The 23618-nt window shown below is 34.7% G+C and overlaps 1 protein-coding gene across 9 annotated transcripts in view; it reads left to right on the forward strand.

Moving 5' to 3' along the window:
- The window catches only part of NCOA1 (nuclear receptor coactivator 1), a 204873-nt gene that overhangs the window by 73044 nt on the left and 108211 nt on the right, over positions 1-23618 (forward strand). For 5 of the 9 annotated variants that reach the window (XM_021713489.1, XM_021713490.1, XM_021713483.1 and 2 more), the window contains one exon: positions 19475-19580. In XM_021713489.1, the coding sequence (XP_021569164.1) occupies positions 19475-19580 (106 nt within the window). Of the gene's footprint in view, positions 1-2962; positions 3120-19474; positions 19581-23618 lie in introns of those variants that run through there. The other 4 variants (XM_021713485.1, XM_008060277.2, XM_021713487.1 and 1 more) reach the window with 1 other exon arrangement.

Genomic DNA, 23618 nt, shown 5'->3' on the forward strand with positions numbered 1-23618 from the left:
GGTATTGTTTTGACTTCAAGTTTACTGACCTGTTTTTCTGCCATCACAAATCTATTTTTAAGCCTAACCAGTGAATTTTAAAAGTTACTATTGAACTATCTAGTTCTTGAATTTCCATTTGTATTTCTTTTTTGCAGTTTTAATTTACTGCCAGTATTTCTCACCTGTTTATTCAAAGTAACATCTTTTTAAAAATACTTAAAACATATTCATAATTACCTTCACAACTTTGTCAGTTAATTTCAACATCTGAATCTTCTTGTGATATGTTTCTATTGACCATTTTTTCTCCTGATATGAAGTTAAATTTCTAGCTTCTTTGAATGTTTAATAATTTTTATTGTATACTGGATATTGTGAATTGTTATCTTTTATAAAGGAGTGTTGATTTGTATTCTAACAGAAAGCCAAATTACTGGCTTGTAAACATATGCTTAACAATACAACCTAGCAACTGCAGTCCTGGTTATTGAAATGAAAACTAATGTTCTCACAATAGCCTATACAAAAATATTCATAACAACTTTATTTGTAATAACCAAAACCAGAAAACAACCCAAATACACTTTAGATGCGGATGGTAGAAAAAAACTAGGGTACCTCTCTACCATGAAGTTTCATAATTATAAAAGAGACTATTTGTTGATACATGCAACAAATTGGATGGATCTCAAGGATATTAAGTTGAGGGAGAAACTAATCTACAAAAGTTCCACACTATGTGATTCAATTTATGTAACATTCTCAAAGTAATAAAAAGTATAGAAATAGAGAGCAGATAGTGGTTGCCAAGCGTTAAGGAAAAGGGTTGGAGAACGTGATTATAAAGAGCAAGAGGGAATGTCTCTTTGGTGATGAAGCAGTGTGTCTCAGTTGTGGTGTAGTTATATAAATCTGTACATGTGCTAAGATGTCATAGAATTGTAAACAAAGACAAAAATGAGTACATGCAAAAACTGATGAGATTCAAGTAATGTCTGTAGTCTAAATAATTGTATTGTGCCAATCAGTTTCCAACTTTCTTTTTGCTCTGATCTATATTCTCTAATTTCTCATTCCAGTAAAACTATGGTTTTCTCCTTTAGGTGTACCCTTTCAGCACTTAAGGGGAGTACTGGGAAAAGTTCCCTTAAGTGAGATTCTTATAAGAGTCTTTCTCATCCAAGATGTTCCCTTTCTTTCAATGATCAGAACCCCTACATTTTCTGTATGCTTTGGTCACTTTTCTATTTATTCAAACAGTTGTTTTTATATTTTGTTCAGAGTTATAATTATTATCTGTGGGCAAGTTAGGCCAATATAAGATTATCTATCATTACTGGAATCAGAGCTCAACTAACTCTATTCTGAAATATTACAAATATAAATTGTTTGTAAACTTTTTCAATAAAAAATTTGAAGGTGAAATATTATGGTAACTTTAAAACAATGAAGGGTATTATATAAATCAAATAAATAAGTGATAACTAAAAACATGAAAAGTCAGAGTTTATAAGTAGGAAGAAGGATAAACATATAAAGGGCATATATATAGGTATTTCAGAAGTTTAAAGGCAGAATGTAATTATGCATTACCTAAGTGTCATTCTCAAATAGAACTCTGTACTTAATCACTAGAAAGGGCTTCAGCTGTAAAATCAGATCTGCATCCATTGTCTTTTGGAAATAGTTTTTCATTTGGCCTTAGAAGTTGCATTTTCTTTCTTTTCTTAGCATTTCTTTTATTTATTTTGTGTTTTAGTTTCAAGGGTTATATGTGTATGTACAGGTTTGTTACATAGTATATTGCATGATGCCAAGGTTTGGGCTTCTCTTCAGTGCATCACTCAGGTGGGTGGACATGGTACCCAATGAGGAGTTTTTCAATCCTTTCTCTCCTTCCCTTTCGAGGAGTCCCCAGTTTCTGTTGTTTCCTTCCCTATGCCGGTGTATATTCAGTGTTTAGCTTCCACATAAAAGTGAGAACATGCAGTGTTGAGTTTTCTGTTTCTGTGATAATTCGCTTAGAATGATGGTTTCCACAGGAATAGACACCTCTCAAAAGAAGATATATGGGCAGCCAACAAACACATGAAAAAGTGCTCAGCCTCGCTAATCATCAAAGAAATGCAAATCAAAACCACATTGAAATACCACCTAATCCCAGTAATAATGGCCATCATTAATAAAATAAACAGCAACAGATGCTGGCTAGAATGTGGAGAAAAAGGAATGCTTCTACACTGCTGATGGGAATGCAAACTAGTATAACCTCTTTGGAAAACAGTGTGGCGATTTCTAAAAGATCTAGACACTGACCTTCCGTATGACCCAGTAGTCCCCTACTGGGAATATACCCAGAGGAACTCAAAATCATTCTACCAAAAAGATACCTGCACATGCATGTTTATTGCAGCACTATTCACAATAGCTAAAACACAATAGCTAAAACCATGCTGCCAATTGAAACTGGACTGAATAAAAAAATGTGGTACATATACACGATGTAATATTACACAGCCATAAAGAAGGACAGATTTATGAACTTTTGTATAGCAACTTGGATAGATTTAGAATCTATAATACTCAGTGATCTATCACAGAAACAAAGAACCGAGTACCACATGTTCTCATTCATAAGCAGACCCTGAACATTTACCATAGTACCATAAGAAAGAGATTGGCAGTAGGAGGATACTGCCAGGGTGGGTGGGAGCGGGGATACAACATCAAAAAGGGTACCTGATCTCAAACCAGGCAAAGTGGGGACCAGAGACCACACTTTACCTGTACAATGACCACTTTTTGTATACCTGTTCCTGAATTGTACCCCATATCTTTAAAATAAAATTAAAAAAAAAAAAAAAAGAATGATGGTCTTCAGCTGCAACCACGTTGCTGCTGACCTTTATTATTTCTTGGAGAATAAAATGGCAGTCTAACTTCCCTTCTGCTTTTATTTTTTTCTTCTCATTTGTTTTAGTTGTTTGTATAATTGGCCTTAAATGAGGTGAGAGTGAAGAGACTAGAGCCATCTCTGGAAAACATCGTTACCCTATTCCCCTGGAAGCTACCCTCTGGAACACAAGATTTGACCATATCTGTTTTGAGGATTCATTATGAACAAAGAAGTCTCCTAGGTAGGAATTGTAGCTCTGTTTTTAAAGAGCTTTGTCTCTACCAAAGTGTGGAAGGAAAATGATGACCTGTTGACTATTATTTTTATGGAAAATATGTATTTGGTCTGGGAGGCTTCAAGGTCATTGTAAGAGAAGCGCTGACATTCCTAAGTGAAAATGTTAGAGAAGTTCTAAGTTATACTTTATGAACCATTTTAATGTACCTTGAAATCACTATAGGCTTCAGATCTTATGTTTTATAATGAGACCCTCAAGTCCTTGCTGAATTGAATATGGCAGTGGAAAAACTATACTAAACTATCTCCAGAGTTGGTTCATATATTTCTAACATGTATTCAATCATTAATTTTTTAATGCACACACATGTATATAGTGTTCATTTGGACATTTTTATGTTTTGCGTGAGCTAGCTGAGAATAGAACCAGTATATCCATGAATATGATAGTAGTATCAGGAGTGGTAGAAAAATAATATGTACTGTGCCAATACACTAGATAGAGAGTTGAAAAGTAATCAAAAACTGGTAAATCAATAAGGGAAAGACTTCTAGAATGACATTTTTTTAATTAATAGATTTTAATTGATTATACAAGGGGGACCCCCCAAAAATTGAATTTTTTTTTTCAGGTGGGCCCCTTGTAGTATAGGCTTCCCCCACTAAGTAAGTGCTCTAGGAACCCATCAGTATCAGTGTACCAGTTAACATTGTTGTGAGAGGCTGCAGTCAGCTTCAGTGAAATTTTTTTTTTTGGAGATTCTTTCAACACATTTGCCCATTTCACACTGAGTGTTCAGCAGTTGTTTGCCAAAAATGGCATGATCCCCACGCCCCACCCTCTCTATTCACCTGATTGCCCCTGGATGAAAAATGTCCTCAAAGGGAAACGTTTTTGCTTATGTGGAAGAGGTGAAACGAAAGACAGCAGAAGCACTAAAAAGCATCCCAGTTGACATGTTAAAAAACTGTTTTGAACAGTAGAAAAAGCATCTCAATAGGTATATTGCATCAAATGGAGAGAACATTGACGGTGACTGAAGTTTGAACATGTAAGAATAAATACACAATTTTTATAAATTCTGGGTTTGGGGGGTCCTCTCTTGTATATATGTGTGTGTATATGTATATACATATGTATATATGTGTATATATATGTGTATACATTATATCTGTGCCACACCTTTGGAAGGTAGATACTTTTCAGCACGGAGTTGGTTCGCAACATTTTAAAATTTAGGGTATATTAAAATAAGGAAATTTTAATTAAGTAGGAGAGCCCTCTCTTTAAGAGTATCCAGGAAAAGAATGTTAATACCTTGCCTTCATGAAAGAAAAAGGGGGAGAAAGAAAAATTTAGTGATTAAACACTAACTTGTTTTTTTATTTTCTCATTGTTCACTGAGACTCTGAGAAAGTCTTTTCTATTTATCCCTAACAATTATTAAAAACAATTTCTAACCTACCAAATAGTTATAAAATTGGTAGACTGAACACACCTATATGCCCATTTCCCAGTTTCATCAGTTATAAATATTTGTGACATTTGCTTTATCTCTGTTTTTACTACTAATTCTCCTCTTCATTCTACAATATGATGATGATTAATGAGAGAAAGTTGCAGACAATCATGATTCTTTACTCTAAAATATTCAGTATATATTTCTTACCTAACTACAATCTAATAATCAAATTCAGAAACTTAACATTTTTATTACTGTTATCTAATACATAGTTTACATCAAAACTTTATCAGTTGTGTGATCTAGAATCACACATTGCGTAATTATCACATTTATTTGGTCTCTTTTAACTTGGAATCATTTATCAGCTTTTCTTTGTCTTTCGTAGTAGGACCTTCCATGATAATGACATTGTAGAAGAGTGCATGCCAGCTAGCTGTTTTGTACAGTGGCACTCATTTGGGGCTAGTCTCTTTTCACCTATTTCCTTCTTAAACAAACTGTGTTGTAAGACTTTGGCTATTCATGGATTTATTACTGAGAACCTTATGTCAAAGAACAAAGCCTAGAAAGGCTGTTTTCAGGAGAAAGTCTGTTGGAACATGAGAAGAGCCCAAAATTCTAGAATGTAGAATCATAAAGATAATTTCGGTGTTATTGTATGAGAATGTACCATAGAAGATAAATCAGGATTAGATATATGATCAACTTCATTTATTTTTATGCGATGTTTGGGCTGAGAATTGAAATATTTTCTGTTTATATATGTCTGAGAACCTTGTCAATAGCATCCAGTTTTTTAGATGTATAATTTAATTTAATGTCAGCTCTTCTGGAAGACTGAATATATTGGAAGAGCATTTTTGTGTAGAGACAAAAGCAAAAGATTGGGACTGTATTGCTGGCTTTTCTACCTATTAGTTATCATGTGACTGTAGGCTAATTACATAACTTAAAGTATATCCAAGTTCTGGAACCAGATTACCTAAAACCGATTTCTGCTTCTGCCACTTAAGATGTTGGAAAGATTAAGTAACTTCTCCATGCCTCAATTTCCTTATCTCTAAAATGGATTATGATAATATATACTTCATATTTTATGAGTGAATGAGTGAATAGTAAGGGTTATGAGGAATTGAATTAATACTTTAGATACTTAAAACAGTGATTGGCCCATAGTGAGCTTATGTAAATGTTAGTCTTCATTGTCATCATCATTATCATCTTCATAATTGTCACATGGTTTATTAGTAGTCAAAATGGATGTAATAATATATGCTTCATAGGACATTTGGGAGGAATAAGTGAATGCATATAAAACACATAATAAATGCTCAACATATATAATATTGTCATATACGTTAATTAAATACATATTAATAGGTCTACATTTTATTTGTGAACCTTTTATTCTTTTGTTCCTCTCAAATTAATTGTTACTATTGACTTTATATTATAAAGTGGCAGCCAGAATAAACATGTTTATCTCACCCAAGTGGCCTGTAATTGGAAAAGTTTGAGAAGTACTATACTGGGTAATAATTGCTGGCATCCTTATTTTGATATTTTATAAGTCTGAGTCTTACAGTTTCAAATTTATAAACATTCTTTTTATTGTTATTATACTGTTTGTTTTCATAGTTTTTATTCTGTTGAGAGTACTGGAAAATCGATTTTAAGTTTCACTTGTTCCAAGTTAGTCTTCAGTTGGTCATTGTGTTAGAGAGGGTATAACTAGCTAATAAATTGGTGTTCACACTGAGAGGCTATTGATATTGCCAATTGTTTACATGAAATGCTTGGGGAAATTGTTCTATATTTTTCAATGCATATTAATAAAGTGTTGCCAAATATAAATTAGTCAAGTGAGATGATTTAGGTTTTAAGCTGGGCTTTTAAAAATGCACATCCTTTCTATAAATATGAGCAATGAAAATTTTATGTAGATTTTTACTGTGATTTTATCTATGCCCTTTTCCCTTCAGCTGGGGAGGGTGGCCCTGAAATTGACTGAAGGTTTGCCTGACTTGATCATTTTCTAGTGCCATCAAAATACATTTCTATTGTTTTGGTAAATTATTTTGACCCATTTCATTTTATTACTTTGGTACTTTTACCTCATAATATTAACGATCAGATTTTCGTGTATTTTTCTTTTGCTGGTATAGATATGTATGTTTAACTATAGTGTATTCTAAGACACTATTTGAGGGAAATTGAACAACTTCTGGTCTGGGACTGAATTCTTTATTTTAGATATGGAGTACTTTTATGTAATAAATATGGACATTTAGTTTGGGATAATTAGCTGTATCTAATGCTGATCCTTATCCTCTTCTGGCCCCAGGTTCTAGCTGTTTTTCTGTTCACTTTTATCTGAATCTGTGAAAGAAGTTGTTGGAAAGGGACAGACATTGAAAAATTTAAAAAATTTTTAAAATATATTATTATTTTTTTAAGAGATGGAGTCTCACTATGTTGCCCAGGCTGGACTTGAACTCCTGTGCTCAAATGATCCTTTTGCCTCAGCCTCCCAGGTAACTGGGATGACAGGCGTGCACCTGGCAACTGGCAACACTGAAATTTTTATCAGTTTTGTCTCTGCAAATGACAAAGCAAAATGGTCATCATTTGCTGCCTGTTTGCTAAACTGTTCTGTGCACGTGCAAGTAAATATTCAATACTTATTTTGTTGTTTATATCAGCTAAAGACAGCTATAGTTAGGAAGACAGATTTTTAAAATCAAGAAGTACTGACACAAGTTAGAATGAATTTTGAAAGATGTGTAGTCTACCTGCAGTAACCCTATGTCACTTTAAGATAATTGGAATCATATAGTTTCATAGATTTATAAGGAAATGTTGAGGTTGCTTTTGCTCATTTGTTTTAATAAGATAGTGACTACAAATATGTGTTCTATATACTATTTTTCCTTAGTCACAAATTAATACACTAGGAATAGTTTAACAAGGCAAATACATATGTCTATTTTTTATCTTAAAAATTAAATTTTGACTGGGCAGAGTAGCTGATGCCTATAATCCCAGCATTTTGGGAGGCAGAGACAAGAGGCTGGAGACTAGCCTGGGAAACTTGATGAGACCTCACCTCTCCAGTAAATCAAGAAATTAGCCTAGTGTGATGGTCCACACCTGAAGTCCCAGCTACTTGGAAGACTGAGGTAGAAAGATCACCTGAACTGGGGAGGCCAAGACTGTGGTAGCCAAGAACATGCCACTGCACTCCAGCCTGAGTGACAGGATGAGACTCTGATTAAAAAAAATAATAATAAATTTTAAATGAAGCAAATATGAGGAATGTAAGATATTCAGTTTTTAAACTAATTTGGCTTCCCTTTTATATATATATTTGTAAATAGAAAACAAAAAAAAGTTTACACTTTTTCTAAGCTTATTCTTTACTTTTAGAAAAAAATACAAAGAAAGCATTTTTCTTAATCTGTAGAATAAGCTTTTAATAATAAACATAAATATATTAAATACACTGTTTTAAACATTTCATACTTTTAGAAGTTTAGTTACCAAGTCCTTGATAATGTCTTTATTATTAGCATAATAAATTTAAAAGACTTTGCACAGGATTTTCTTTGGGAAAAAGCACTTTAAAAAAATCTGGTATTTTATAAAATAGTGAAATAAGATTAAGTGATGTTTTTATTTTTAAAAATCCATTGATTGCTTTGAATTCATTTATTTGCCTTTGCTTTTTATTCCTGACCACAATGGTTAAAATGCTGGCAGATAATTTTTTTTTGTAATCAATATTTTTTATTATGATATTGTGGGGTACAGTTAAGGGTTAGGTATACAAATATGCTTTGTTCAGGCACCCTTGTTGATAAGAGGTGTCTCCCCGTCCCCAGACATATGTTTACTACCATTAATCCCATCTCCCTTCCCTGTCCCATAGTTTCCCACCACATAATGTTTATACCATTATGGTAATACGTTGGATGATCAAGGTCCACTATATGAGTGAGAACATGTGGTACTCAGATCTTTGTTTCTGTGAGAGGTCACTCAGTATTATAGACTCTAGTTCCATCCAGGTTGCTGCGAAATTCATGATTTTGTTCTTTTTTATGGCTGCGTAGTATTCCATCGTGTATATGTACCACATTTTTTTAATCCAGTCCTCTTTTGATGGACAGCATGGTTGCTTCCAGGTTCTTGCTATTGTGAACAATGCTGTGATAAACATTCGTGTGCAGGTACCTTTTTGATAGAGTGATTTGAGTTCTTCAGGGTATATTCCCAGTAGGGGGATTGCGGGGTCATATGGGAGGTTGATATTTAGAGCTTTTAGGAATCTCCACACTGCTTTCCACAGAGGTTGCACTAGTTTACACTCCCACCAACAGTGTAGAAGTGTTCCCTTTTTGCCACACCCTCTCCAGCAACTGTTATTTTTTGAGTTATTGATAATTGCCGGCAGATAATTTATGGTAGAAACTTAGAGCAAATTTTTGTTTCCAGGTATTTAAGGAAATCCTATCCAGTTATTAGCTTCAAAATATCTAGTATTCAACAAAAAAACTAGACATTCTGAAAAACAAGAAAATATGACTCAGATAGGAAAAATAGCAACCAATAGAAACTGTCCTTGAGGGGGACAGTTTAATACTTGGAATTATTAAGCAAAGATGTAAAAGTAGATGAACTAGACTTCATTAAAATTAAAAACTTTTGTTTATAAAGAAAAAGAAAAGAGAAACCACAAAATGGGAGAAAATACTGATAAATCATATATCTGATAGGGATCTAGTATCCCAAATATAAAGAACTCTTATGACGCTATAAAAATAGAAAAATAACCCAATTAAAAATCATACAACTTAATAGCAAAAAATATATAACCTAATTAAAAATCAAGCAAAGGACTTAAATAGACATTTCTCCAATGATGACATAAAAATGGCCAATAGGTACATAAAAAGGTACTCAATATCACTAATCATTAGGGAAATGCAAATCAAAATCACTATGTGATATCACCTTACACCCATTAGGATAGCTGTTACGGGTCGAATGTCCCTTATCCAAATACTTGGGACCAGAAGAGTTTTGTGTTTCAGATTTTTACAGATTTTTGAACATTTGCATTATACTTAAGAAATCTGAAATACTCCAGTGAGCTTTGTTGTTGTTTTTTAAGCATCATGTCGATACTTAAAAGTTTAAGAATTCAGAAGATTTCATATCTTCTGACTTGGAATGCTTTCAATCTGTTTCAAAAATACAAGAGATAACAAATGTTGATGAGGGCGTTGAGAAAAGGGATGCAGCCGTTATGTCAAACAAATGGAGGTTCCTAAAGAAATTAAAAACAGAACTACTATGTGACCTAGCAATTTCTCTTCTGAGATACCCAAAGGAGATATCACTACATCATAAAGATATCTGCACTCTTGTCTGGACTCAGTGGTTCAACCTGTAATCCCAGCACTTTGGGAGGCTGAAGCGAGTGGATTGTCTGAGCCCATGGGTTCAAGACCAGCCCGGGCAACTTGGTGAGGTCTTATCTCTACAATGAATCAAAAAGTAGCTGGGCATACTAATGTGCACCTGTAGTTCCAGCTACTTGGAAAGCTGAGGTGGAAGGATCACCTGAGCCCAGCAGGTAGATGCTGGGGTGGCTGTGAGTGTGCTACTGCATTCCAACTTGGGCGACAGAATCCAACTCAAAAAAAAAAAAAAGGTATCTGCACTCCCATGGCCATTGCAGCATTATTCACAATAGTCAAGACATGGAAATAACCTAAGTGTTTGTCAGTTGACAATTGAATAAAGAAGCCATAGCATATATATACAATGGAATATTAGCTTTAAAAAAGAAAATCCTGCCATTTACCACAACATGGATAAACTTGGAGGATATTATAAGTGAAATAAGACAGACACAAAAAGAAAAGTATTATATGATCTCACTTATATGTGGAATCATTAAAAAAAATCAAATGTACAGAGAGAATAAACAGTGCCATGGGATGGGGGGACAGGGATTGGGTAACTATGGGAGATGATGAATATGTTCATTTGTAATTTGTTTCAGTGTAATAGCCATTTTACTATAAATATATGTATCTAATAACATCATGTTGTATATCTTTTTTTTTTTTTTTTTGAGTTGGAGTCTCACTCTGTCACCCAGACAGGAGTGCAGTGGCCGCTCCTGGCCACCGCTGCCTCGACCTGCTGGACTCCGGCGATCCTTCTGCCTCAGCTTTCCAAGTAGCCGGAATTACAGGCGCGTGCTACCATGCCTGGCTGATTTTTTGATTTATTGTAGAGATGAGGTGTTGCTGCCCAAGTGGGTCTTGAACCCGCGGGCTCAGGCAATCCACTCACCTCAGCCTCCCAAAGGCGCGGGATTGCAGGCTGAGCCACCAAGCCCGGCATATTGTATATCTTAAGTATACACAATACGATTTATTTATTTGAAAAATGAACAAAGGACCTGAATAGACATATCTCCAAAGAAGATCTACAAATGGCCAATAAGTGCAAGAAAAAATGCTCAGTGTCATTAGCTATTAGGAAAATGTAAACTGAAACCATAATGAAATACCATTTCATACCTAATAGGCTTTTTTTTTAAGGGGGAAAATTATCTTTTGGTGAGGATGTGGAAAGTTGGAACCCTCATGCATTACTGATAGGAATTTAAAATAGTGTAGTTACTGTGAAAAAGTTTGATAGTTCCTTTGAAAGTCAGAGTTACCATATAACCCAGTGTTTCCACTCCCATTTAAATATCTAAGAGAATTGAAAACATAGTCACATGAAAGCTTAATGTTCATAGCAACATTATTGATAATATTCAAAAAAGCAGAAACAACCTAAATATCCAGCAGCTGATGAACAAAATATATTATCTCCAAAAAATAGAATATTATTTAGCCATAAAAGCAGCAGTGAAAATCCTAAAGTCCCAATCCTTCCTTACCGCATGAGAAAGATTTCAGTTGTCTTTGAAATGAAGGGACACAATTGAAAACTTTTTCTAGAGAGCCCCTGATATCTGAGGACTCCAACTTGAGAAACATTTTTTAGGAACTCTTTATCATACAAACATCAATTTAGGGAGGTTTAGCTCTCAGAATATCTTCATCATGTATATGGTTCTCTGTTTGAATTGTCTGTTAAGCACTTTAAAGTATATTATTAGAGCTGTTTGTTAACTAAGGTACTGGTTTTTCAAACTATGTAGTTCTTAGCTAAATCCAAGAGATGAACAGCATGATTCTTACATAGAGATTTTTATACTGAACTGAATTATAAATTTTTGTTCTATTTCTTTAACCTTCACCTATTTGGCTTAGATAGATTTGAACAGAGATAGATGTGGTTTCTGTTTCCTAAAACTACTCTCTAGAAATTGCTAAATTGTATAATTTAGCAACTCTTTTTAAATCAACAGGGTACTTTTGCTTAGAAACCTTACCTCCTTTTTTATTTTATTTCAGTAGCTTTAGGGGTACAAATAGTTTCTGAGCAGGGCTTTATGTGTACCCTCCACCCCCATCTGTGCACATTGTATTTAGTTGGTGAGTCTTCATCCCTCCACCCCTTTCCCCACTTCCCCTTCTGTGTCTTCAGTGTCCATTATACTATTCTCTATGTCTCCGTGGATCTTTGGTGTAACGCCCACTTGTAAGTGAGAAGCAGCTGTGTTTGGTTTTCTGTTCCTGTGTTAGTTCACTTAGGATGATGTTCTCCAGATCCATCCAAGTTGCTGCAAAAAACATTATTTCATTCTTTCTGATGGCTGAATAACCCACTACTAGGTATCTACCCAAAGAACACCTGCATCGGCATGTTAATCACAGCACAATTTACTATTTCAAAGATGTGGAATCAACCTAAATGCCCAGCTGATCGGTGAATAATGAAAATTTGGTGTATATACACCATGGAATACTATTCAGCCTTACCTCCTTTTTAAAGATGATGTGCAAATTGGTTTCCTGAGACCAGCATTTCATTTCTTAATGATTCTTGGCCAGAGTGGTAGTGCACACCTGTAACCCCAGCTCTTTGGGAGGCCAAGATAAGAAGATTGCTTGAGCCCAGGAGTTCAAGACCTGCCCGGGCAACATAGACAGACCTCATCTCTACAAAAAATAAAAAAATTAGCCAGGAATAGTAGTGCATGCCTGTAGTCACAGCTACTTGGGAGGCTGAGGTGTGGAAGGATCGCTGAAGCCCAAGAGGTTGAGGATGCGGTGAGCCATGATAGTGCTACTGCACTGTAGCCTGGGCAACAGAGAGAGACTCAGACTAAAAAAAAAAAATTTTTTTAAGCACCCTAACTGCCAAGTATAAAGCCATTCCACACAAATATGTCTATAATAGTTTTTTCTCATCAGAGGTTTTACGTTGCTCTGTTTATTGTATTTTGTAAATAGAAAGCAGTTAATACAAGAATCAGACCATCAGCAAATTGTTGGTGACTGTCTTGTAAGTATTAGATACTGACTGTTATTTTGGCAGGCCAACCTGCCTGACTTTTGTTGAATTGTTGTCTGCTGTCTCCCCAGCCCCAGAATCTTGGGTAAATTCAGCAGATGTGAATCTCCAGCTAGTAGTCTGAGGGTAGCACAGTATAGGAATTTTGTTTTGGATTCAGGATTCAGTTTTATTGGTTGCTGAAAATTATTCTGTGAGATATGTTATTTAGATCTTATAACCGCGACATAGTTTTGTGTCCACAGTACTATGAAATATTGCAAGTTGTTTCTCCAAAATAAAAGATCTTTACCTTTTCAAAATTAGAAGAAATATTCTCCAATTTATTTCTTTCTTTTCTTGTGTTTTCTTTCTTTCTTTCTTTCTTTCTTTTTTTGAGTCAGAGTCTCTGTTCCCCAGGCTGGAGTACAGTGGCACACTCATGGCCACCCCAGCATCGACCTGCTGGGCTCAGCCTTCCAAGTAGCTGGAATTACAGACATGTGCCACCACGCTTGGCTAGTTTTCTGATTTATTGTAGAGGTAAGGTCTTGCCGAGTCACCCAGGCTGGTCTCGAGCCCATGGGTTTAGGCAATCCTTTCACCTTGGCCTCCCAAAGTGGCTTGAACCACTGTGCCCAGGCTTGAACCACTGTGCCCAGCCTATAGTCTCCAATTTCTAGACCAAGAAAGTAGTTTGCTTTTACCCCCACTGAAAGTAGAGAAATAAGGATTTCAAGAATGCTCCTGTTTCTCATATTTTCCATTTATAATATATATTTTAAACTTAAATACCATTTAAAGCCTTTAAAAATCTTAAATGTTGTATTAGTAAGATATTTTAATTATTTTTCATTCACCATGTTTATTTAGCTTATGTAATCTTTTAGGCATTATGTTAGATATTAGATAACAATAAAAAGATCTAATAATTGACTTTGAGTTTACACTCTAAAAGGAGAGACAGGATAATTGCAATTTGAATAAGAAAAATATGCCCAGGAGTATTTTGAGAATAAGTAGAATTTCAGATGGGTATAACATAATTTCATTGTAGGCAAAAAAGTAAAGAAACAAGAAGTGGCACCTGAGCATGAAGTAGGAGTTAGCGAACTCTTTTCTTTTGAATTTGGGTAAACTCTAAGGTAATATCTTTCATTTTCCTTGTTCGAGATTTTCTTCTTTCTTTTAATTCTACTGTTATAGAAAAGTTTTAAATTGATACTTCTTCATTATTATAATTGTATAATTTCATTTTTATATTAATACATTTTTGAACATTTTATTTATAAGTGAAAATAAAATTAAGTGACTTATTTACTTTTTTTTTTAAGTCAGAGTCTCACTCTGTCACCCAGGCTGGAGTGCAATGGCATGCTCACAGCCACCCCAGTGTCAACCCGCTGGGCTCCGGTGATCCTTCCACCTCAGCCTTCCAAGTAGCTGGAACTACAGGTGTACGCTACCATGCCCAGCTAATATTTTTGATATATTATAGAGATGAGGTCTCACTAAGTTGCCTAGGCTGGTCTTGAACTTCTGGGTTCAGGCAGTCCTCTCTGCTTGGCTTCCCAAAGTGCTGGAATTACAAGCTTGAGCCACCATGCCTGGCCGGCTTCATTACTTCTATGATATTTGGTTAACCTTGTTTATACTTCTGTGAATCTCCATAAGAAGGTATATGTTTTGTTACAGTTATACAGTTAGTTGATTATTCTTATTTTGTATTTGGGTTTCAGAATGGATGTTGATAAAACCATTGTCAGGTCTTTTGACTTCTTTTTTTGTTGTGGTTGTTGTTGAAAGTCTGGCATATTTGTCTTGCATTGAGGTTGTCTACCTTAAATTATAAATTTTGCAAGAACTTTATAAGTCTCTATATTTTCTTATCACAGGCTCCTTCCTCTCCAACCTCCTCTCCCACCACCAAGAGGCTTAACAATTTTTTAAATGACATTAATCCATCATGTAGTTCATCTCATTTGTCATTAGTAGAAATCTGAAGCTTAAATGTCTATTGTGTTTTATATGTGTTTAATTTGAGTTGACAGTGGGATATCCAAATAGAAATGTCCATTTGCCAGATGGTCACTTAGATACCAAATTACTGAGATGAAAAAGACTGTACCTATCGTTCATAGAGGAAGTCTTAGAATGAAAATCAAATCCTGTCAGTCCTCTGCTCTTAATCCTGCGATGATTGCCTAATTCATTTGGAATTCAAGTCCTTGCAATGACTCTTAAGGCCTGACATGATGTCTATTACCTCGTCTCCTACTCTCCATTCCCCAGTTCTAGCCAGACTCACCTCGTTCATGTTTCTCAAAAAGCAGTTATACTTCTAAGGTCTTTCTTCTTCTCCTGCCAAAAGCATCCTTCCTCCACATCCTGTTCTCTTGGCTCTCTCCTCACCTCCTTCATGTTGTTGCTCATATCTCTCACCTCTTCAACAAGTCCTTTCCTAACTACTTTACTTGCTTTCCCTTCACTTCCACACACCTGAACCTCAGTGTTTGCCATATTTTTCTTTGTAGTACTTATCACCTCCTGATATGCTATCTAACTTACTTTGCGGTTTATTTGTCATTTGCCTTCCTCACAATACAGTGAAACTATGAGGATAGCAATTTTTGTAAACTTTATTCACAGCTGTATCTCTAGAGCCTAGAACGGATTTTGGCACATAGTAGAAGTTTAGTAAGTATTTGTTGCTAACTCAAATTGGGCTGCTCCTACACTGAGATCAATTTAAAGTTTTGTACCTAATATCTGTTTTTGTTGGAAACATGGAATATTAATAAGGATTTTATTTCTAAAGTCTTTTTTTGAGGTTGAAACTAAAGTTAGCATATATAGTCTATATGTTTATATAGGATATATAACAGATATGATTTGTTTATAGATTATATGTAATATGTAATATATAGCATAGAGAATCTATAAACAATTGGACAGGTATTTAGTAATTCATTTACCAAATTCTGTGATAGACTTACACAATAGGTGAGAGCTGATGCAAACTTTGTCTATTATGTTAAGGAGATTGGATGTTATCCTGTGGGTAATGATGACTTAGTGAAGGATATTAAGCAAGAGATTGACATGATAAAACATACATTTGGTAGCCTACTCTGGTGGCTCTGCAGGGGTTGTATTTAAGGAGGACAACACTGGAAACAGAGAGACCATTTGGGAAGCTAGTTTAGTAGTCCAGCAAGAGATAATGAGAACCTTAACTGGAGTCTTGGTAAAGGAGAATGTGAAAAAGGGATAGGTTTTGGAAATATTTAGGAAGTAAAAATGGACAAATCTTGGTGTTTGCTTGCATGTGGGTGTGAGAGAAGAGATTAGAATGACTTCACTGTACCAACTGAAACAAAAAATACATGAAGAGGAAGTAAGTTCAAAGAGAGAAAATGTACTTTGCCCAAGGACAGGCAAATCATGGGTTTGTTTTTTTTTTTTTAATTTTACAAATCGTGGTTAAACCAAGACTTGAACAAGATCTTTCTGGCCTCAAAGCTCATGCTTTTTTTTTTGCTTTTATTATTATTTTTAATTGACATGTAATAATTGTACATATTTATGGGATACAGTATGATATTTTGATACATGTGTGCAATGTATATTGATCAAATCATGGTAATTTGCACATACAACATCTCAATTATTTATCATTTCTTTTTGTTGGGAACATTCAAAATTTGTTTTTCTGGCTATTTGAAAATATAAGCCGGACACTGTGGTGCATGCCCGCAATCCCAGCACTTTGGGAGGCCAAGGCGGGAGGATTGCTTGAGCCCAGGAGTTCGAGACCAGCCTGGGCAACATAGCACGAATTCATCGCTACAAAAAGTAAAAAAGTTAGCTGGGCATGGTGGCACATGCCTGTTGTCCCAGCTACTCAAAAGCAGAGGTGGGAGAATCTTTTGGACCCAGGAGTTTGAGACTGCGGTGAGCTGTGATCATGCCGTTGCACTCCAGTCTGGGTGACAGAGTGAGACTCAAAAAAAAAAAAAAGAAAAAGAAACAAAACACACACACACAAACACACAAATTGTTGTTAATCATAGTCACCCTACAGTGCTATAGAACACTAGAACGTACTCCATCTGTCTAGCTGTACCTTTGTATCCATTATCCAACCTCTGGCAATCTTTCCCTCCTCACATTCTTCCAAACCTCTAGTAATCACTATTGTATTCTCTATTTCTATGTGATCAACTTTTTTAGCTTACACATGTGCATAAGAATGTGCAATAAATGTCTTTCTGTGCCTGGCTTATTTCACCTAACATAATGAAATGTTATAAACTTATCCATGTTACCTCAAGTGACAGGGTTATTTTGTTCTCTTTTTAATGGCTGAATAGTATTCCATTGTGTATATATACCTTATTTTATTTATACATGTATCTGTTGATGGACACTTAGATTGATTCTATATCTTGGCTATTGTGAGTAGTGCTGCAATAAACATGGGAGGGTAGATATCTCTTCTACATACCAAATCCGTTTCCTTTGGCTATATACACAATAGTGGGATAGCTGGATCATATGGTAGTTCTATTTTTAGTTTTTGAGGAACTTCCATGCTATTTTCCAAAATGTCTGTACTAACTGACATCCTCACTAGGAGTTCTCCTTTCTCCATGTTTTCCCCAGTACCACCGCCCATGCTGTTAGCTACCATGAGCTAACAAGGGAATCCAGTTTATTCCTCATCAGTGAAGTGATGTCTCGAAAATGACTTTTAAGCAGGGATGCTTTTGCTGCTCTTGTATAGGACAGATTAGAAGTAAGAATGACTGGATTGGAGAAGCAAGATTAAAAGATCTTGCATTAGCAAATTGGATGGATTTGGAATTGATCATACTCAGTGATTTATCACAGAAACAAAGAACTGAGTTCCATATGTTCTCACTCATAAGGTGACCTTGAACAATTATACTGTAAGAAAGTGATTGGTAGTAGTGGAAAACTGTCAGGGGAAGTGGGGGTGGGACTGGCAGTTGGGGGAAACTGCTAGGGGAGGGAGGGTACCTGCATGATCGATGTTTATATACCTAACCCTGAATTGTACCCCACATCCTTATAATAAATAAATAAATAAATAAAAGATCTTGCATTAATCTAGAGTGAGATGTTGAGTTCCAAACTAGAATCACAGCTGTATTTAGGAATGAAGAAGAAGAAAATCTAAAATCTCTTGTTAAGGAAGAATCAGCAGGACATGGATACCAGTTAGAAATGTGGAATAAAAGAGAAGAATTAAAAATTGCAAGATTGCAATTTTCTGAGTTGGAAATTTTCATAAACTACACTTCTAAAATGAATAAATAGTAAATGCATGAAATTATAAGTTTATGATAATTTATTTTAGGGAGCATTTGTGCACTGAAAAGAACAGGACAGTCTTTGATGTTCAGGGCTAGAAACTGAGTTTTATAAGTGGAGAAAAGTGTTTACTCAGACATATGAATTATGAAGTCATATGAGAGATTCTCATAGATCTCTGCATTCCTTATAATAAACTTTCTCAGTGTAACTACTAACATACAGTGCTGTAGTTGTTTAATAATTTAGAATTTAAGAAAAAGCTAAAGGTTCTGTCATTTAACAAAAATTTTCCCTCATTTTATATTTATTTGGCACTAATAAACTCTGAAAGGTAGTGATGATTATAGGGATGAGTTTCACTGGAGATTATTCAGAGAATAGTGGTTGATAAGAGACAGCTCAGAAGGGATCTTTAAGTGTAGTCACTAACTGGTACAACATGTGAGAGACCTGGCTGGCATGCTAGGGGCAATGACTTTGTGTTCCCTGGCATCTATACCAAGATCCTAACATAGACTAAACATTTGATCTTTGTTGCCTGACTACGTAAACAAAAGGTTAGGAGTGTAGAATTCAAAGTGTAAAATTCAGAATCAAAATCTAATTCATTGCTATAATTGTAATCATATATATTATTTATTTTTCTATCAATATAAAATCCCAAGCCTTGTAAGTAAAAGTTATTGTAAATCTTTTTGCAAGATAGAATCTAAAGAATAAATACAAAGAATAATTTCTCTGACTCTGTTTATATATTCAGCTTTGCATATGAATGCGATATTTTCTCTGAAAAAAAAATGTCTATTTAATTATTCTAATAATGTTTTTGTCCTAATTGGTCACAATGATTTCATAAAGGGTTATTAATTTTATTTTTCAAATATAGAAAAGAAAGTATAGAAACACAAAATATCCAATGGCTCCTGTGTTTTTGTATAGATGCTGGTGATTTTATGATGGCCGTAATTATCTGTTCATTGAGAGGTCACAATTTTTAAACATTTTCTGATGTAAGGGAGCTTCCCCTTCCTGTATTTGGTTGGAAAAATCATAAGAGTCTTTTCTTATTGTTGTCTCTCCTTTTTAGGTGTGAAGTTTTTCACCATGAGTGGCCTTGGGGACAGTTCATCCGACCCTGCTAACCCAGACTCACATAAGAGAAAAGGATCACCATGTGACACACTGGCATCAAGGTAGGATCACTCTTCTTTTCTTAGTCTATTTCTGGGAGAGTTGCTTTATTACTCTCACTACCACTTTAGAGTTTTTGTTTAATCTGCTCCAAGTTTAGTAGCCTTCTTTGAATGCTTCACACTCACATGTCTTCTTCCTTCTCCCAGCTTCTTTGCACATCCCTTCCTCTCAGTCCTGCTTCCATTCTCTTGATTTCCTAAAGTTGACTCCTGTGCATCCCTCAGATGCCAGTTAAGTCATTACTTCCTTAAAGGGGAAGCCCTCTTCCTTTCATAACTATTAGATCCAGTTTCCCCCAATTTGTGTGTCTGTCTTTCATATTTTTGTGGCTCTGATCCATAATTACAGGTTTTTACTAGTTTGTACGATCACTTCCTAGCTTCACTAGACTTTAAGCTGCCATTTGGTAAGGGACCTTGTCTATTCTTGATCACCATTGTATCCCTGGTTCCTAGCACAATGTGTGGCTTATATATACTACGGGCACTATGAAGATTTGTCAAATGAATAAATAAACCTATTATACATATTTAACTGCAATCTTAGAACATTATGGTATTAGTTGAACTAAGAAATATATTGTTATAATATCAGCATTTAAAAAAATGATTATTGTGGAGTTAAATATTTGGTATACTATAAGGAATTTAACCACTTTAAACAGGGTAAAAGAGATCTGTTGCCAAGGAAACCCTAACAAATGCCAGATAGAGAAGGAACCTCAGTCAGATTAAAAGAACAGTTTCCCAACTGAGAGAAGAGTGAGAATTTTATTCCATTCATCTTCTAGGATTTAGAGCAAAGCTTCTCAGCCTTCACACCCTTAACCCCAGATAATTTTTTATTGGGGGAGTGGAGGACTAGTCTATATTTTTGTAGGATGTTTAGCAGGATCCCTGCTTCTGAAAATTAAATGTCAGAAGCATCTTAGTTATGATAACTAAAAAAGCCTCCAAACATTGCCAAATGTCCTCTGGGGCCAGGGAAAGCAAAGTCACCCCTGGTCATCACTGATGTAGAGGGTAAAACTGTAGAATATCTGTCCTTTTTCCTGATAGGAAAAAGAAAGAATTTTAACAGAGTTCCAGGCTAGAAAAAGAAAAGTGACCATTTATCTTACTCAGTTCAGAGAAGTGATATAGAGAGATAGTAACCTAAGTGCTCATAGTCATAAATAAGCATCCAAATGCTAAGAGGAATGTTAATATTAAGATACAAACCAGGCCGGGCTTGGTGGCTCAGCCTGTAATCCCAGCACTTTGGGAGGCCGAGGTGAGTGGATTGTTTGAGCCCGCGGGTTCAGGACCAACCCAGGCAACTTGGTGAGACCTCATCTCTACAATAAATAAAAAAGTTAGCTGGGTGTGGTAGCGCATGCCTGTAGTTCTGGCTACTTGGAAGGCTGAGGTGGAAGGATCACCAGAGCCCAGTAAGTTGAGGCTGCGGTGGTCGTGAGCCTGCTACTGCCCTCCAGCCTGGGCGACAGAGTGAGACAATAAAAAAAGAAGAAGATACAAACCAGATGTGCATTGTCAAAGTTAACACACTTGTTTATATCTACATATAAAGTCGTCCTTTATTTTTTTATTTACTTATTTTTATTTTAAAGATGTGGGGTACAGTTCAGGGTTAGGAATATAAGTGGTCATTGTACAGGTAAAGTTTGGGTACCCTTATTGAAAAAATATCAACAAATAAAACGATTGTTTTTTACATGTAATTTTTTATTTGGGGAAATTTTTTAACTAAATAAAATAATATAGATTAAGTGTATATATCTACCACATGTAATTGATAATATTTTATATCATTAATATTTTATTATATTTGCATATTTCTTAAATAATACAAAATACTGATAATTAAATTGAATTTCTGCAATAAATTCCTCTAATCTATTTTTATTAATTATGTAATATATACAGGTATCTTTGAACAATATAGAATGTTTATTAAATTTCCATAAATTATAAAAATATTTTTTCTACAATATGCTATTTTCAACATGGATCTTGAGATTTAAATATACATAAATTTATTAAGTTCTATTAATTTTTATTTAGTATTACATGAATATGTCACCTTTGGGAATAAACCACATTTGGAAGTTCATGTCCATACAGATATATTCCTTAAAGATAAGCAGTCTCTGTTTGTTACAAATGTCCACTGTAGCAGATATCCTCACATGGTCTCCTCTTGTATACACATGAGTTTCTTTAGGATCTTTGTACCTTTTTTTTGTTCTTTTTCTTTTTTTAATTTTTAAAAAAATTTATTTATTTATTATAAAGATGTGGGGTACACTTCAGGGTTATGTATATAAACATTGATTATGCAGGTACCCTTGTTGATGAGGTATGCCCCTCCTTCCCCCAGCAGTTTCCACCAGCTGCCAGTCCCACCCCCGCTTCCTCTGACAGTTTAGGATCTATGTACATTTTATGTTCACTAGGTAATTACCACATTGCTCTTCAAATGACAGTCATTGAGATTTCCTCTTTTCCCATATTCTTACTAACACTATTCTTTTCTCATTTGAACATTTTGCCAATCTGATTAGTGTGGGGTTATAGTTTTAATTGTATTTCTCTGATAATTAGATAAGTTGATCATCTTTTTAAAAATAACATTTTATTATAGAGATGTGGGGTACAAGTAAAGATTAACCACACAAGTAGACTGCATACAGGTGCAGTTTGGGCCTCCAACTGGCCCTCATGCCCTGTGATACAGGACCAGGTACCCTTTGTGTTGTTATGTGCCCCTCTCCCCTCCGTGCCTCCTCCCCTGGCAGTGTTGATCTCTCCCTTGTGCTAATGTGACTAATGTTCAGGCCTCACTTAAGAATGAGAACTTGCATTATCTAGAAGCTGATCTTTTTTTTATTATTATTCATTATATTTTCCTCCTCTGTGAATTTCTTGGTTGTATCTTTTGCCCATATTCTTGCTGGGTTGTTTTGTTCTTTTTTCTTTGTAGAAGTTATTTTAAATATTCTAGTTACTAGAATGTTTAAGTTTTGTGCAAATGCCTTCTCCCAGCCTGATTATTAACTCTACTTATGATGTCTGTTGACATATAGAACCTCAGGTTTCCATGTGGTAAGCTTTTGAGAGTTTTGCTTAAGAATTTCTTCCTATACACTAAGGCTTTAAATATATTTTTTTATTTTCTTGTAATACACATTTAAGGTTTTAATTTATTTTGTGCATAGCATAATATGGGGTTGACCTAATTTGATTGTTTTTTTTTTTAGTCATTAGTTGTGACACTACTTTTCCCTGCTTTTGTACTGTTACCTTTATCATAAATCAAGTTCCTGAATATAGAGCGCTGGTTCTGAACTTTCTTAGATAATCGCCTTGATATCTAATGGAACAAGTTCCTCTTGCTTGTTTTTCAAAATTATTTTTCCTGTTCTTGGTTTTTACTCTTCTATACTGATTTTAGAATCAGTTTTTTAAGCTTATCTTTAAAAAAAATCTTGCTGGGATTTATATTAGGATTTCATTTACTTTTATAGATTAAATTCAGAAAATTGGCATTTTTATGATCTAGATTCTAGAGTATTCTTATTTCTGAATATAAGACTTTTCATTCAAATCTTTGCTGTTCTTCAATAATATTTTATAATTTTCCCCATGAAAGTCTAGCCTATATTTAAATAGGTTAGATATATTTCAAGGTACCATAGAGTTTTTATCGCTTTTAAGAATGGTATCATTTTGTCTACTGCATTTTCTAATTGGCAGTTGCATAAGAATGCTAATGATTTGTAGATATTGATCTCATATCCATCCATTGTGCTGAACTTCCTTTTTTGTTTTAATGGTTTAGCTGTAGATTCCCTTTGTTTTGTGTGTATGTATATATATATAATAACATTACAAATATCAAAAATATATATTCCTTTTTTCTTATTTAGATATAGTAAAGATAATTATCTTCACATGTTTGCTTTACAAATATTGGAAAGCACCATCTCTCTGAGGTTTATGTATGTGCTTCAGTTTTAACAAAGTAATATCTTTGAT

This window comes from Carlito syrichta, unplaced genomic scaffold (genome assembly GCF_000164805.1).
Source record: "Carlito syrichta isolate Samal-C Ts95f unplaced genomic scaffold, Tarsius_syrichta-2.0.1 Scaffold304574, whole genome shotgun sequence".
Taxonomy (NCBI): Eukaryota; Metazoa; Chordata; class Mammalia; order Primates; family Tarsiidae; genus Carlito; species Carlito syrichta.